Here is a 17,361-nt window from a genome sequence, read left to right on the forward strand (position 1 = left end):
TCCTACAGTCGGCCTCTCCTCTCCTGACATGGCTGATAACAGATAGTAATAGATTGTATTCCCCTGTCCTACAGTCGGCCTCTCCTCTCCTGACATGGCTGATAACAGATAGTAATAGATTGTATTCCCCTGTCCTACAGTCGGCCTCTCCTGACATGGCTGATAACAGATAGTAATAGATTGTATTCCCCTGTCCTACAGTCGGCCTCTCCTCTCCTGACATGGCTGATAACAGATAGTAATAGATTGTATTCCCCTGTCCTACAGTCGGCCTCTCCCCTCCTGACATGGCTGATAACAGATAGTAATAGATTGTATTCCCCTGTCCTACAGTCGGCCTCTCCTCTCCTGACATGGCTGATAACAGATAGTAATAGATTGTATTCTCCTGTCCTACAGTCGGCCTCTCCTGACATGGCTGATAACAGATAGTAATAGATTGTATTCCCCTGTCCTACAGTCGGCCCTCCTGACATGGCTGATAACAGATAGTAATAGATTGTATTCTCCTGTCCTACAGTCGGCCTCTCCTCTCTTGACATGGCTGATAACAGATAGTAATAGATTGTATTCCCCTGTCCTACAGTCGGCCTCTCCTCTCCTGACATGGCTGATAACAGATAGTAATAGATTGTATTCTCCTGTCCTACAGTCGGCCTCTCCTGACATGGCTGATAACAGATAGTAATAGATTGTATTCCCCTGTCCTACAGTCGGCCTCTCCTCTCCTGACATGGCTGATAACAGATAGTAATAGATTGTATTCCCCTGTCCTACAGTCGGCCTCTCCTCTCCTGACATGGCTGATAACAGATAGTAATAGATTGTATTCCCCTGTCCTACAGTCGGCCTCTCCTCTCCTGACATGGCTGATAACAGATAGTAATAGATTGTATTCCCCTGTCCTACAGTCGGCCTCTCCTGACATGGCTGATAACAGATAGTAATAGATTGTATTCTCTTGTCCTACAGTCGGCCTCTCCTGACATGGCTGATAACAGATAGTAATAGATTGTATTCTCCTGTCCTACAGTCGGCCTCTCCTCTCCTGACATGGCTGATAACAGATAGTAATAGATTGTATTCCCCTGTCCTACAGTCGGCCTCTCCTCTCCTGACATGGCTGATAACAGATAGTAATAGATTGTATTCTCCTGTCCTACAGTCGGCCTCTCCTGACATGGCTGATAACAGATAGTAATAGATTGTATTCCCCTGTCCTACAGTCGGCCTCTCCCCTCCTGACATGGCTGATAACAGATAGTAATAGATTGTATTCCCCTGTCCTACAGTCGGCCTCTCCTCTCCTGACATGGCTGATAACAGATAGTAATAGATTGTATTCCCCTGTCCTACAGTCGGCCTCTCCTCTCCTGACATGGCTGATAACAGATAGTAATAGATTGTATTCCCCTGTCCTACAGTCGGCCTCTCCTCTCCTGACATGGCTGATAACAGATAGTAATAGATTGTATGATGTGACTGCTCTCAGCCCCTCCCCTTATACTGTAGGGCCCGGTGCCCCTGTATGATGTTTCCGCTCTCAGTATTGATCAGTAGGGGGCGGTATTGAGGCACCTTATTGATCGCTCTGGATTCCTCCTCAGACCGGCGGCCGCTCCCTGAACTCCATCCTGGGGAAGTGTAACCTGAAGTTTGCCGGTATGCCCATCACACTGACTGTCTCCACCAGCAGCCTCAACCTCATGGCCTCCGACTGTAAGCAGGTGAGAATACTGACCTATATACTGCTAGGTGTCTGTGTGTATATAGTGGTGCATGTAACGGTGTGTATATCGGGGTGTGTGTATATGGTGTATATATATCGGGGGGGGGGGGGGGTGTATACTGTGTGTGTATACATATATATATATATATATATATATATATATATATATATATATATATATATATATATATATATATATATGGGTGTGTTTATATACTATTTGGGGTGTGTGTATACATATATATAGGTGACGGTGTATATAACGTTGTATTTGCCGCAGATCATCGCTAACCACCACATGCAGTCCATATCATTCGCCTCTGGAGGAGATCCGGTGAGTAGTGCGCACATGTGTGTCATGTAACTGCCGCAGTGCATGGGGGAGGGGGGGAAATACCCCTCATCACCGAAACTGCCCCAAGGAGGAGACCCTCAGTGTATAGTGAGAGCGCCCCCCGCAGGAATTGTGTGTAGAGGTGTAGCAGAGCTGTGTGTGTATGTAGAGGTGTAGCAGAGCTGTGTGTGTATGTAGAGGTGTAGCAGAGCTGTGTGTGTATGTAGAGGTGTAGCAGAGCTGTGTGTGTATGTAGAGGTGTAGCAGAGCTGTGTGTGTATGTAGAGGTGTAGCAGAGCTGTGTGTGTATGTAGAGGTGTAGCAGAGCTGTGTGTGTATGTAGAGGTGTAGCAGAGCTGTGTGTGTATGTAGAGGTGTAGCAGAGCTGTGTGTGTATGTAGAGGTGTAGCAGAGCTGTGTGTATGTAGAGGTGTAGCAGAGCTGTGTGTGTATGTAGAGGTGTAGCAGAGCTGTGTGTGTATGTAGAGGTGTAGCAGAGCTGTGTGTGTATGTAGAGGTGTAGCAGAGCTGTGTGTGTATGTAGAGGTGTAGCAGAGCTGTGTGTGTATGTAGAGGTGTAGCAGAGCTGTGTGTGTATGTAGAGGTGTAGCAGAGCTGTGTGTGTATGTAGAGGTGTAGCAGAGCTGTGTGTATGTAGAGGTGGAGCAGAGCTGTGTGTGTATGTAGAGGTATAGCAGAGCTGTGTGTGTATGTAGAGGTGTAGCAGAGCTGTGTGTGTATGTAGAGGTGTAGCAGAGCTGTGTGTGTATGTAGAGGTGTAGCAGAGCTGTGTGTGTATGTAGAGGTGTAGCAGAGCTGTGTGTGTATGTAGAGGTATAGCAGAGCTGTGTGTGTATGTAGAGGTATAGCAGAGCTGTGTGTGTATGTAGAGGTGTAGCAGAGCTGTGTGTGTATGTAGAGGTGTAGCAGAGCTGTGTGTGTATGTAGAGGTGTAGCAGAGCTGTGTGTGTATGTAGAGGTATAGCAGAGCTGTGTGTGTATGTAGAGGTGTAGCAGAGCTGTGTGTGTATGTAGAGGTGTAGCAGAGCTGTGTGTGTATGTAGAGGTGTAGCAGAGCTGTGTGTGTATGTAGAGGTGTAGCAGAGCTGTGTGTGTATGTAGAGGTGTAGCAGAGCTGTGTGTGTATGTAGAGGTGTAGCAGAGCTGTGTGTGTATGTAGAGGTGTAGCAGAGCTGTGTGTGTATGTAGAGGTGTAGCAGAGCTGTGTGTGTATGTAGAGGTGTAGCAGAGCTGTGTGTGTATGTAGAGGTGTAGCAGAGCTGTGTGTGTATGTAGAGGTGTAGCAGAGCTGTGTGTGTATGTAGAGGTGTAGCAGAGCTGTGTGTGTATGTAGAGGTGTAGCAGAGCTGTGTGTATGTAGAGGTGTAGCAGAGCTGTGTGTGTATGTAGAGGTGTAGCAGAGCTGTGTGTGTATGTAGAGGTGTAGCAGAGCTGTGTGTATGTAGAGGTGTAGCAGAGCTGTGTGTGTATGTAGAGGTGTAGCAGAGCTGTGTGTGTATGTAGAGGTATAGCAGAGCTGTGTGTGTATGTAGAGGTATAGCAGAGCTGTGTGTGTATGTAGAGGTATAGCAGAGCTGTGTGTGTATGTAGAGGTGTAGCAGAGCTGTGTGTGTATGTAGAGGTATAGCAGAGCTGTGTGTGTAGTGTCTATTATTGCACTGACAATCTCTCTCCTTCGGTTTTCAGGATACGGCAGAATATGTCGCTTATGTTGCCAAAGATCCAGTGAATCAAAGAGGTAATGTATCCCGGGGTATTCTGTTGTCCTGGTGGTGCGGGGGGCTCTGTGGGTGTGTTTGGTGGTCTCTGGTGGATGCGGTGAGGTCAGTGTTTGCAGTGTGCGGGGCCCTCTGTGCTGTTTGCTCTATGGGTGTGTTGGGTGGGCTCTGGGGTGGGGGTGGGGGGCTCAGTGGGTGTGTCTGGTGGTCTCTGGTGGATGCGGTGAGGTCGGCTCAGTGGGTGTGTTTGGTGGTCTCTGGGGTGGGGGCGGGGGTTCTGTTGTCCTGGTGGTGCGGGGGGCTCAGTGGGTGTGTTTGGTGGTCTCTGGTGGATGCGGTGAGGTCGGCTCAGTGTTTGCAGTGTGCGGGGCACTCTGTGCTGTTTGCACTCTGTGTTGGGTGGGCTCTGCACTGGTTTATGTCTCTGCGGTGGGTTCGGACGTGTCCTACCACCCCTGGCAAACAACCAAACCCAATCCCCCTCCAGCACATGACTAGGACTTTGCTGCACCTCCTCTGGCTTTTCTAACTGCTCGCAGTGACTACATGAGCGATACACAGGACTCTGCAAAGATCTCCATACAGAAAGCGTCACTGACACCTCAACCGAAAACACAAGGTAACGCGGGGCTGAGGAGAGCCAATGGCGGACCGTGGAGGAAAGTCCTAGTCACTGAGGAATCTGCATGACGCCGAAACATTTGTCTGACCCTTCCAATGAGATGTATATGGACGACTGTCTGAAGAAAACCTACAAGTTTCCCCAGTAGGGTTCAGCGATCGGGATCAGAAAAGATCGGATTCCAATCAGCGATCAAGTAAATTTCACGATCGCGATCCCGATCTTTTCCGGCAGGATCGCGTTCGGAGGTTATTTCCCACAATGCTTTGTTTCTGGCCAAGCATTGTGGGAAAAGCTAACAACGATAGCTAGGTCCCATATGAATGAATGGATGCAGCCTGCACACCGCTTAACCCCCTGCGCGCTGGCTGCCTCCATTCATTCAACACTTACCTGCACAGATTGCTGCTCCGGTCCCCACCTCCCAGGTTAGTGTTACAGACCTAAGAAGAAGGCGGGGCTTGTGGCTTAGGGTGTGGGCGGGTACTGGGAGGGGCACTCTCCTAAACCACAAGCCCCGCCTTCTTTCTAGGTCTGTAACACTAACCTGGGAGGCGAGAACAGCAGGGACCGGAGCAGCGGCAGCGATCTGTGCAGGTAAGTGGACACCAGGGAGGACAAGTAGCCAATCGCTACACAGCATGGAGTCTAACAATTAAAGCCTTCCATGTTTGGACTCCGTGCTGGGCAGTGAATAGGATTGGTTTTAACATTGGGATCGAATGGAAAATGATCGGAGCAGCAGTCATTGGTGATCTGGGGCTGCCTGTCCGGTACCGGCCCCGGGGAGACGGCTGTCAGGGGTTACAGTGACATGGTGGACACGTCTCTTACCCCATCTATGGACAGGATGTTTGGGGGCGATGACATCATCTTTCAGGATGATAATACATCTTACCATAGAGCAACAACTGAGAGAACATTGATGAAGAAAGACACATCAGGACAATGTCATGGCCTGCAAACAGTCCAGAGCTCAATGCAATGGGAAATCTGTGGTGGAAGGGACAGAAAATGGTCCCGGACAAGGCTCCGACCTGCAAAGCGGATCCGGCAACAGCAATGAGAGAAGGCGGAGCCAGACTGATGACGAGTCCGGTGTATCACTCATGTAGTCACTGCCGCAGAGACTGCGAACAGCTAGAAAAGCCAGAGGTGGTGCAGCAAAGTCCTAGTCATGTGCTGGAGGGGGATTGGGTTTGGTTTTCCTGACTCCATCATTTATTCCCGGGGCTTGTTCTATAGATCTCGCTCTTACCGGCGACCGCAGTGACTTCTCTGGATTTCCATTAGTCTTGTCCTATCAAAGGCCTTTCGGTTTTTTCGTGGCTGTGATCTGATTTTTCTCTACAAAATTAAACAACTGAAGGAACCTCCTCAGCGACTGGAGATTGCAGAATTTTTGCCAGGGGTTGTAGTAGGTGCAGTGGATATATTGGGTAGTCTCTTCTCTGCCATGTGTTGGGTGGTCTCTGCGGTGGATGTGTTGGTTGGGTGGTCTCTGTGGTGGGCTGAGGGTATGTGTTGGTTGGGTGGTCTCTGTGGTGTGTTGGGTGGTGTCTGCGGTGGGCTGGGTGGATGCGTTGGTTGGGTGGTCTCTGTGGTGGGCTGTTTGGGTGCATTGTGTGGTCTCTGCGGTGGGCTGAGGGTATGTGTTGGTTGGGTGGTCTCTGTGGTGTGTTGGGTGGTGTCTGCGGTGGGCTGGGTGGATGCGTTGGTTGGGTGGTCTCTGTGGTGGGCTGTTTGGGTGTGTTGTAAGGTCTCTGCAGAGGACTTAGATGATTTTGGTGGTCTCTACGCTGTGCTGGGTGGATGCATTGGTTGGGTTGGCTGGATGTGTTGGTTGGGTGGTCTCTGGTGGACTGGATGGATGTGTTGGTTGGGTGGTCTCTGGTGGACTGGATGGATGTGTTGGTTGGGTGGTCTCTGTAGTGTGTCGGGTGGTCTCTGGTGGACTGGATGGATGCATTGGTTGGATGGGCTCTGTGGTGAGCTGGGTGGATGCATTGGTTGGGTGGTCTCTGTAGTGTGTCGGGTGGTGTCTGCGCTGGGCTGGGTGGATGTGTTGGTTGGGTGGTCTCTGCGGTGGGCTTGGTTTATGTTTTGGGTGGGTGGTCTCTGTAGTGTGTCGGGTGGTGTCTGCGCTGGGCTGGGTGGGTGGTCTCTGCGGTGGGCTTGGTTTATGTTTTGGGTGGGTGGTCTCTGCGGTGGGCTAGGTGGGTGTCTTGGTCAGTAGACATCCTCATCTTCATGTTGTCTTGCAGCCTGCCATATCCTGGAATGTCCTGAGGGTCTCGCCCAGGATGTGATCAGCACTATAGGACAGGCCTTTGAACTCCGATTCAAGCAATACCTCAAGAATCCCCCCAAATTAGTGACTCCACACGACAGGTTTGTCAGGGAATGGGGAGCAGGTCTGACCCCCGAGCCGTGGATGAGGTCAATGACCTGCTCTGACCCCTCCTCTTGGATGCTTTACCTCCAGGATGGCCGGATTTGATGGCTCTGCGTGGGATGAGGAGGAGGAAGAGATCCCGGACCACGCTTACTACAATGATTTCCCAGGGAAGGAGCCACCCATTGGTGGGGTTGTGGACATGAGATTACGAGATGGAACCGCTCCTTCAGTGCCGAGACAAAGCCCCAATCACATGGGGGCCACGCTGGTAAGTGCAGCAGAGCCCGAGGGGCCCTTATTTTGCCCTTGTTATCCAATCAGACGTCTCATTGTCCTCTCCTTCCACAGCCCGTGGGCCAGATATCTGGAGCAGAACAAGAATCTCGAAAACTGCAGCCTCAGCCCTCTGTGCAGGGTACGTGCAGCCCCCGACCTCTCCTCTCACAACATGTCCCTCCTACTCATAGCTTAGGCTAGTGAAGAAGATATTGGCAGTATCCCTGGTGGTCGAGGGCAGGGTTGGTGATATTGGAGGTATTCTTGGTGGTCTAGGGCAGGGATGGAGGTATTCCTGATGGTCTAGGGTATAGGTGGGGGTATTAGAAGTATTCCTTATGGTCTGGGGTATAGGCGGGGGTATTGGAAGTATTCCTGTTTGTCTCGGTGGGGGTATTGGAAGTATTCCTGATGGTCTAGGGTATAGGCAGGGGTATTGGACGTATTCCTGATGGTCTAGGGTATAGGCGGGGGTATTGGAAGTATTCCTGATGGTCTAGGGTATAGGCGAGGGTATTGGAAGTATTCCTGATGGTCTAGGGTATAGGCGGGGTATTGGAAGTATTCCTGATGGTCTAGGGTATAGGCGGGGTATTGGAAGTATTCCTTATAGTCTAGGGTATTGGCGGGGTATTGAATGTATTCCTGGTGGTCTAGGGTATAGGCGGGGTATTGGAGGTATTCCTGGTGGTCTAGGGTATAGGCGGGGTATTGGAGGTATTCCTGGTGGTCTAGGGCAGAAGCAGGGTATTGGAGGTATTCCTGGTGGTCTAGGGCAGAAGCAGGGTATTGGAGGTATTCCTGGTGGTCTAGGGCAGAGGCGGGGTATTGGAGGTATTCTTGGTGGTCTAGGGCAGAGGCGGGGTATTGGAGGTATTCCTGGTGGTCTAGGGCAGAAGCAGGGTATTGGAGGTATTCCTGGTGGTCTAGGGCAGAAGCAGGGTATTGGAGGTATTCCTGGTGGTCTAGGGCAGAAGCAGGGTATTGGAGGTATTCCTGGTGGTCTAGGGCAGAAGCAGGGTATTGGAGGTATTCCTGGTGGTCTAGGGCAGAAGCAGGGTATTGGAGGTATTCCTGGTGCTCTAGGGCAGAAGCAGGGTATTGGAGGTATTCCTGGTGGTCTAGGGCAGAAGCAGAGTATTGGAGGTATTCCTGGTGGTCTAGGGTATAGGCGGGGTATTGGAGGTATTGCTGGTGGTCTAGGGCAGAAGCAGGGTATTGGAGGTATTCCTAGTGGTCTAGGGCAGAAGCAGGGTATTGGAGGTATTCCTGGTGGTCTAGGACAGAAGCAGGGTATTGGAGGTATTCCTGGTGGTCTAGGGCAGAAGCAGAGTATTGAAGGTATTCCTGGTGGTCTAGGGCAGAAGCGGCGTATTGGAGGTATTATTGCTGGTCTTGGGCACTGGCAGGGTTATTGGAGGTATTTCTGATGGTCATGGGTATAGGCGGGGGTATTGGAGGTATTCCTGGTGGTCTAGGGCAGAAGCAGGGTATTGGAGGTATTCCTGGTGGTCTAGGGCAGAGGCGGGGTTATTGAATGTATTCCTGGTGGTCTAGGGCAGAAGCAGGGTATTGAATGTATTCCTGGTGGTCTAGGGCAGAAGCAGGGTATTGGAGGTATTCCTGGTGGTCTAGGGCAGAAGCAGGGTATTGGAGGTATTCCTGGTGGTCTAGGGCAGAAGCAGGGTATTGGAGGTATTCCTGGTGGTCTAGGGCAGAAGCAGGGTATTGGAGGTATTCCTGGTGGTCTAGGGCAGAAGCAGAGTATTGGAGGTATTCCTGGTGGTCTAGGGTATAGGCGGGGTATTGGAGGTATTCCTGGTGGTCTAGGGCAGAAGCAGGGTATTGGAGGTATTCCTGGTGGTCTAGGGCAGAAGCAGGGTATTGGAGGTATTCCTGGTGGTCTAGGGCAGAAGCAGAGTATTGGAGGTATTCCTGGTGGTCTAGGGCAGAAGCAGGGTATTGGAGGTATTCCTGGTGGTCTAGGGCAGAAGCAGAGTATTGAAGGTATTCCTGGTGGTCTAGGGCAGAAGCGGCGTATTGGAGGTATTCTTGCTGGTCTTGGGCACTGGCAGGGTTATTGGAGGTATTTCTGATGGTCATGGGTATAGGCGGGGGTATTGGAGGTATTCCTGGTGGTCTAGGGCAGAAGCAGGGTATTGGAGGTTTTCCTGGTGGTCTAGGGGAGAGGCGGGGTTATTGAATGTATTCCTGGTGGTCTAGGGCAGAAGCGGGGTATTGGAGGTATTCTTGCTGGTCTTGGGCACAGGCACGGTTATTGGAGGTGTTCCTGGTGGTCTAGGGCAGAAGCAGAGTATTGGAGGTATTCCTGGTGGTCTAGGGCAGAAGCAGGGTATTGGAGGTATTCCTGGTGGTCTAGGGCAGAAGCAGGGTATTGGAGGTATTCCTGGTGGTCTAGGGCAGAAGCAGGGTATTGGAGGTATTCCTGGTGGTCTAGGGCAGAAGCAGGGCATTGGAGGTATTCCTGGTGGTCTAGGGCAGAGGCAGGGTTATTGAATGTATTCCTGGTGGTCTAGGGCAGAAGCAGGGTATTGGAGGTATTCCTGGTGGTCTAGGGCAGAAGCAGGGTATTGGAGGTATTCCTGGTGGTCTAGGGCAGAGGCGGGGTTATTGAATGTATTCCTGGTGGTCTAGGGCAGAAGCAGGGTATTGGAGGTATTCCTGGTGGTCTAGGGCAGAAGCAGGGTATTGGAGGTATTCCTGGTGGTCTAGGGCAGAAGCAGGGTATTGGAGGTATTCCTGGTGGTCTAGGGCAGAAGCAGGGTATTGGAGGTATTCCTGGTGGTCTAGGGCAGAAGCAGAGTATTGGAGGTATTCCTGGTGGTCTAGGGTATAGGCGGGGTATTGGAGGTATTCCTGGTGGTCTAGGGCAGAAGCAGGGTATTGGAGGTATTCTTGCTGGTCTTGGGCACTGGCAGGGTTATTGGAGGTATTTCTGATGGTCATGGGTATAGGCGGGGGTATTGGAGGTATTCCTGGTGGTCTAGGGCAGAAGCAGGGTATTGGAGGTTTTCCTGGTGGTCTAGGGCAGAAGCAGGGTATTGAATGTATTCCTGGTGGTCTAGGGCAGAAGCAGGGTATTGGAGGTATTCCTGGTGGTCTAGGGCAGAAGCAGGGTAATGGAGGTATTCCTGGTGGTCTAGGGCAGAAGCAGGGTATTGGAGGTATTCCTGGTGGTCTAGGGCAGAAGCAGGGTATTGGAGGTATTCCTGGTGGTCTAGGGTATAGGTGGGGTATTGGAGATATTCCTGGTGGTCTAGGGGAGAGGCGGGTTTATTGAATGTATTCCTGGTGGTCTAGGGCAGAAGCGGCGTATTGGAGGTATTCTTGCTGGTCTTGGGCACAGGCACGGTTATTGGAGGTGTTCCTGGTGGTCTAGGGCAGAAGCAGGGTATTGGAGGTATTCCTGGTGGTCTAGGGCAGAAGCAGGGTATTGGAGGTATTCCTGGTGGTCTAGGGCAGAAGCAGAGTATTGGAGGTATTCCTGGTGGTCTAGGGTATAGGCGGGGTATTGGAGGTATTCCTGGTGGTCTAGGGCAGAAGCAGGGTATTGGAGGTATTCCTGGTGGTCTAGGGCAGAAGCAGGGTATTGGAGGTATTCCTGGTGGTCTAGGGCAGAAGCAGGGTATTGGAGGTATTCCTGGTGGTCTAGGGCAGAAGCAGGGTATTGGAGGTATTCCTGGTGGTATAGGGCAGAAGCAGAGTATTGGAGGTATTCCTGGTGGTCTAGGGCAGAAGCAGGGTATTGGAGGTATTCCTGGTGGTCTAGGGCAGAAGCAGGGTATTGGAGGTATTCCTGGTGGTATAGGGCAGAAGCAGAGTATTGGAGGTATTCCTGGTGGTCTAGGGTATAGGCGGGGTATTGGAGGTATTCCTGGTGGTCTAGGGCAGAAGCAGGGTATTGGAGGTATTCCTGGTGGTCTAGGGCAGAAGCAGGGTATTGGAGGTATTCCTGGTGGTCTAGGGCAGAAGCAGGGTATTGGAGGTATTCCTGGTGGTCTAGGGCAGAAGCAGGGTATTGGAGGTATTCCTGGTGGTCTAGGGCAGAAGCAGAGTATTGGAGGTATTCCTGGTGGTCTAGGGCAGAAGCAGGGTATTGGAGGTATTCCTGGTGGTCTAGGGCAGAAGCAGAGTATTGAAGGTATTCCTGGTGGTCTAGGGCAGAAGCGGCGTATTGGAGGTATTCTTGCTGGTCTTGGGCACTGGCAGGGTTATTGGAGGTATTTCTGATGGTCATGGGTATAGGCGGGGCTATTGGAGGTATTCCTGGTGGTCTAGGGCAGAAGCAGGGTATTGGAGGTTTTCCTGGTGGTCTAGGGGAGAGGCGGGGTTATTGAATGTATTCCTGGTGGTCTAGGGCAGAAGCGGGGTATTGGAGGTATTCTTGCTGGTCTTGGGCACAGGCACGGTTATTGGAGGTGTTCCTGGTGGTCTAGGGCAGAAGCAGAGTATTGGAGGTATTCCTGGTGGTCTAGGGCAGAAGCAGGGTATTGGAGGTATTCCTGGTGGTCTAGGGCAGAAGCAGGGTATTGGAGGTATTCTTGCTGGTCTTGGGCACAGGCAGGGTTATTGGAGGTATTTCTGATGGTCATGGGTATAGGCAGGGGGTATTGGAGGTATTCCTGGTGGTCTAGGGCAGAAGCAGGGTATTGGAGGTATTCCTGGTGGTCTAGGGCAGAAGCAGGGTATTGGAGGTATTCCTGGTGGTCTAGGGCAGAAGCAGGGCATTGGAGGTATTCCTGGTGGTCTAGGGCAGAGGCGGGGTTATTGAATGTATTCCTGGTGGTCTAGGGCAGAAGCAGGGTATTGGAGGTATTCCTGGTGGTCTAGGGCAGAAGCAGGGTATTGGAGGTATTCCTGGTGGTCTAGGGCAGAGGCGGGGTTATTGAATGTATTCCTGGTGGTCTAGGGCAGAAGCAGGGTATTGGAGGTATTCCTGGTGGTCTAGGGCAGAAGCAGGGTATTGGAGGTATTCCTGGTGGTCTAGGGCAGAAGCAGGGTATTGGAGGTATTCCTGGTGGTCTAGGGCAGAAGCAGTGTATTGGAGGTATTCCTGGTGGTCTAGGGCAGAAGCAGAGTATTGGAGGTATTCCTGGTGGTCTAGGGCAGAAGCAGGGTATTGGAGGTATTCCTGGTGGTCTAGGGCAGAAGCAGAGTATTGAATGTATTCCTGGTGGTCTAGGGCAGAAGCGGCGTATTGGAGGTATTCTTGCTGGTCTTGGGCACTGGCAGGGTTATTGGAGGTGTTTCTGATGGTCATGGGTATAGGCGGGGGTATTGGAGGTATTCCTGGTGGTCTAGGGCAGAAGCAGGGTATTGGAGGTTTTCCTGGTGGTCTAGGGCAGAAGCAGGGTATTGGAGATATTCCTGGTGGTCTAGGGGAGAGGCGGGTTTATTGAATGTATTCCTGGTGGTCTAGGGCAGAAGCGGGGTATTGGAGGTATTCTTGCTGGTCTTGGGCACAGGCACGGTTATTGGAGGTGTTCCTGGTGGTCTAGGGCAGAAGCAGGGTATTGGAGGTATTCCTGGTGGTCTAGGGCAGAAGCAGGGTATTGGAGGTATTCCTGGTGGTCTAGGGCAGAAGCAGGGTATTGGAGGTATTCCTGGTGGTCTAGGGCAGAGGCGGGGTTATTGAATGTATTCCTGGTGGTCTAGGGCAGAGGCGGGGTTATTGAATGTATTCCTGGTGGTCTAGGGCAGAAGCGGGGTATTGGAGGTATTCTTGCTGGTCTTGGGCACAGGCAGGGTTATTGGAGGTATTTCTGATGGTCATGGGTATAGGCGGGGGGTATTGCAGGTATTCCTGGTGGTCTAGGGCAGAAGCAGGGTATTTCAGGTATTCCTGGTGGTGATGTAGGTGACAGCAGCCAACTCTTCTCTCGTGATTCATGACTTTCCATCCTCCAGGTAAGGACAGATTTCCGGTGCCCGGTGCCAAGCCCGTGAATCGCCCCGATCTCTTTGATGACCCTTCCTATGTCAACGTTCAGAACCTGGACAAGTCTCGCCAGCCCGGACGTGGCGCCACCAATGGTCAGAGAGACATTTTTGACATGAGTGAGTGTGGTCGTACATGTTAGTGAGCGTGCCCGATCCTTGAGCAGCTGCCCCCTCATACGTGCCCTTCTGTCTGTCCTCTAGAGCCATTTGAGGAGGCCATACCCCCGGGGGCATCTATCGTGAGCATGGAGGAACAGCTGAAACGGGAGCCCTGGTACCATGGTAAGATGACCAGGAAAGAGGCCGAGCGCCAGCTGAGGGTCAATGGAGACTTCCTGGTGCGAGAGAGCACCACCACACCGGGGCAGTACGTCCTGACCGGCCTGCAGAATGGACAACCCAAGCACCTGCTGCTGGTGGATCCTGAGGGAGTGGTGAGTGAGCACGTGCCCCGCCCATTGGCTGGCCATACCCCTTTCTCTGTCCATTGCTCTTATCCCTTGTGTCTCATTCTGTCAGGTGCGGACCAAGGACCACCGCTTTGAGAGCGTCAGCCACCTCATCAGCTACCACATGGACAATCACTTACCCATCATCTCTGCCGGCAGCGAGCTGTGTCTCCAGCAACCGGTGGAGCGGAGACAGTGACGTCATCGTCTGAGCCCCAGAGAGCCCCTCCCCCATTGATTCTTCTACTTACACCACGCAGCGGCCTCTTCCTGTACTGCCGCCACGGGCGTGGGCCATACTCCTTACCTTCTATCAGGGAATTTGTAGGGTCACTGTGCACACACACACCCCACCACCATAGTCAGTGCTGCCACCAGCCGCCCGGCCGCAGCCATGGCAGGCGTGAAAGGACGCGTTAGCACAAGGCGGCCCCTGTAAGCACACGACGGCCTGTGGGTGCGCGCTCCTCTACTCATCTGTGCCTTTGTTTTGTTGGGGGCGAGGGTTCGTTTTCTAGCGTCTTCTCTGCCCCTCCCTCTCCCGTCTTCTATGTGGCTGTGACCTGGGCCCCTCAGCCTCCAGTGTCCATCGAATGGCAATAACTTAGGGACCCAGACCCCCGTGCATGCTGGACGCCCTCCGCCTATTTATTTCTGCTGCTTCCACCCTGTCCTCTTTGTGCCCCGCCCCGTTGGAGGTGGACCTCCGCATCCAAACCTTTTGCCTTAAGAAGGAGGCGACTAAAATTGTATCGGCCTCCACCACTCTGGACTCCTATACAGCGCCCGCCTCCTCCGGACTGCATATGTCTCCCTGGCAGGCGGGTGTACAGGCCGCCGGACAGAAGATTCGCTTACACGACATGAAAGACTGAGTTCACGATAGACGGCGGCCGGCCAGACGCTTCCATGATTACAGAGCTGTGTTCTGCATCGTAGGTCACGTGAGGCCAAGGCCGCTCCCCGGGGTCTGCACGAGGGTCCCCTAGTTTGCTGCTTGGGGTCAGCAGCTTTAGTTACCTGCTTTGATCCTTGTGCCCAACACATTAGTGTCTACACCTCAGGGGTGGTACTTGGTGTCAGCAGGTGGATATCATCTGCTGCTTGGGAAGTGGTGGCTGATTGCCCTTGTCTGCTCCTCGGGGGGTGGCCGCCTGGTTGCTCTGGCCTGGTCCCAGGGGGTGGTTGCCTGGTTGCCCTTGTCTGCTTCGCGGGGGAGTGGCCCTGTCTGCTCCTCGGGGGAGTGGCCGCCTGGTTGTCCTTGTCTGCTCCTCGGTGGTGGCCTTGTCTTCTCCCCCGGGGGTGGCCGCCTGGTTGCCCATGTCTGCTTCGCGGGGGAGTGGCCCTGTCTGCTCCTCGGGGGAGTGGCCGCTTGGTTGTCCTTGTCTGCTCCTCGGTGGTGGCCTTGTCTTCTCCCCCGGGGGTGGCCGCCTGGTTGCCCATGTCTGCTTCGCGGGGGAGTGGCCCTGTCTGCTCCTCGGGGGAGTGGCCGCCTGGTTGTCCTTGTCTGCTCCTCGGTGGTGGCCTTGTCTTCTCCCCCCAGGGTGGCCGACCTGGTTGTCCATGTCGTCTTTTCAGGGGAATGGCCCTGTCTGCTCCTCGGGGGAGTGGCCGCCTGGTTGTCCATGTCTGCTCCTCGGGGGAGTGGCTGCCTGGTTGTCCATGTCTGCTCCTCGGGGGAGTGGCTGCCTGGTTCTCCATGTCTGCTCCTCGGGGGAGTGGCCGCCTGGTTGTCCATGTCTGCTCCTTGGAGGAGTGGCCGCCTGGTTGCCCTTGTCTGATCCCCAGTGGGGGGTGGCCTTGTTTGCTCCTCTGGGGTGGTGCATGGGTGACTTTGCTCTGTTTTTAGCACCAGGGTGCCCTCCTGTGTTGGCGGAGTCCCTACGTAGAGGGGACAGATGTGACATTGCTGTGCCCGGCGCAGTGACCTGTGGACTGGGTGCACTAGCAGGAAACAATCATGGCTGTGTACAGCCGCCCCTCCCCCGCTGCATGTACCTTTATATTCTGATACCAAAGTCTCGCCCCGCCCCTGCGGCACTTAGCCCCGCCTTCTTTCACTTCCTTGTACATGTTTTTTTTCATATTATTTTACAAATTGCCTTGACTATACCAAAGGAAGCCGATGAATAAAGTGGTATTTGTGTAGCGGCCGCGTCCGGTCTCACCTTCCCCCCGGCAATGACTCGTCAGCGCAGAGCGAGCAGACGCCACACGACAGCATAACGATCCAGTGACAGGCGGCAGCCCAGGGTACAAATCCCCTGCAGCTCTAGTAGGGGGAGGGGGGATTACACCTTGTACAGGACAAGAGGCAGCTGGAGGCCCCCACATAGCAGCGATATAGGAGGCGGTGACATCATCAGATAGGAGCGATATAAGAGGCGGTGACATCATCAGACAGCAGCGATATAAGAGGCGGTGACATCATCAGACGGCAGCGATATAGGAGGCGGTGACATCATCAGATAGGAGCGATATAGGAGGCGGTGACCTCATCAAATAGGAGCGATATAGGAGGCGGTGACATCATCAGACAGCAGTGATATAGGAGGCGGTGACATCATCAGATAGCAGCGATATAGGAGGCGGTGACATCATCAGACGGCAGCGATATAGGAGGCGGTGACATCATCAGACGGCAGCGATATAGGAGGCGGTGACATCATCAGATAGGAGCGATATAGGAGGTGGTGACATCATCAGATAGGAGCGATATAGGAGGCGGTGACATCATCAGACGGCAGCGATATAGGAGGCGGTGACATCATCAGACCGCAGTGATATAGGAGGCGGTGACATCATCAGACGGCAGCGATATAGGAGGCGGTGACATCATCAGACCGCAGTGATATAGGAGGCGGTGACATCATCAGACGGCAGCGATATAGGAGGCGGTGACATCATCAGACCGCAGCGATATAGGAGGCGGTGACATCATCAGACGGCAGCGATATAGGAGGCGGTGACATCATCAGACCGCAGTGATATAGGAGGCGGTGACATCATCAGACGGCAGCGATATAGGAGGCGGTGACATCATCAGACGGCAGCGATATAGGAGGCGGTGACATCATCAGACGGCAGCGATATAGGAGGCGGTGACATCATCAGACGGCAGCGATATAGGAGGCGGTGACATCATCAGACGGCAGCGATATAGGAGGCGGTGACATCATCAGACGGCAGCGATATAGGAGGCGGTGACATCATCAGACGGCAGCGATATAGGAGGCGGTGACATCATCAGACGGCAGCGATATAGGAGGCGGTGACATCATCAGACGGCAGCGATATAGGAGGCGGTGACATCATCAGACGGCAGCGATATAGGAGGCGGTGACATCATCAGACGGCAGCGATATAGGAGGCGGTGACATCATCAGACCGCAGTGATATAGGAGGCGGTGACATCAGACGGCAGCGATATAGGAGGCGGTGACATCATCAGATCGGAGCGATATAGGAGGCGGTGACATCATCAGACAGCAGCGATATAGGAGACGGTGACATCATCAGATAGCAGTGATATAGGAGGCGGTGACATCATCAGACGGCAGCGATATAGGAGGCGGTGACATCATCAGACAGCAGTGATATAGGAGGCGGTGACATCAGATAGCAGTGATATAGGAGGCGGTGACATCATCAGATACCAGTGATATAGGAGGCGGTGACATCATCAGACGGCAGCGATATAGGAGGCGGTGACATCATCAGACGGCAGCGATATAGGAGGCGGTGACATCATCAGACGGCAGCGATATAGGAGGCGGTGACATCAGATAGCAGTGATATAGGAGGTGGTGACATCATCAGACGGCAGCGATATAGGAGGCGGTGACATCATCAG

The 17,361-nt window shown here is 53.0% G+C and overlaps 1 protein-coding gene across 1 annotated transcript in view; it reads left to right on the forward strand.

Moving 5' to 3' along the window:
• SHC1 (SHC adaptor protein 1) overlaps positions 1 to 15,656 on the forward strand; it is a 21,048-nt gene extending 5,392 nt beyond the window's left edge. The window contains 9 exon segments of the mRNA XM_075261658.1: positions 1,608 to 1,727; positions 2,010 to 2,063; positions 3,771 to 3,822; positions 6,689 to 6,815; positions 6,910 to 7,090; positions 7,171 to 7,237; positions 13,027 to 13,176; positions 13,261 to 13,493; positions 13,579 to 15,656. Coding sequence (XP_075117759.1) covers positions 1,608 to 1,727; positions 2,010 to 2,063; positions 3,771 to 3,822; positions 6,689 to 6,815; positions 6,910 to 7,090; positions 7,171 to 7,237; positions 13,027 to 13,176; positions 13,261 to 13,493; positions 13,579 to 13,707 — 1,113 coding nt within the window. The 3' untranslated portion in view covers positions 13,708 to 15,656.
• Positions 15,657 to 17,361: the final 1,705 nt, after the last annotated feature.

Source organism: Leptodactylus fuscus, unplaced genomic scaffold (assembly GCF_031893055.1).
Source record: "Leptodactylus fuscus isolate aLepFus1 unplaced genomic scaffold, aLepFus1.hap2 HAP2_SCAFFOLD_247, whole genome shotgun sequence".
Taxonomy (NCBI): domain Eukaryota; kingdom Metazoa; phylum Chordata; class Amphibia; order Anura; family Leptodactylidae; genus Leptodactylus; species Leptodactylus fuscus.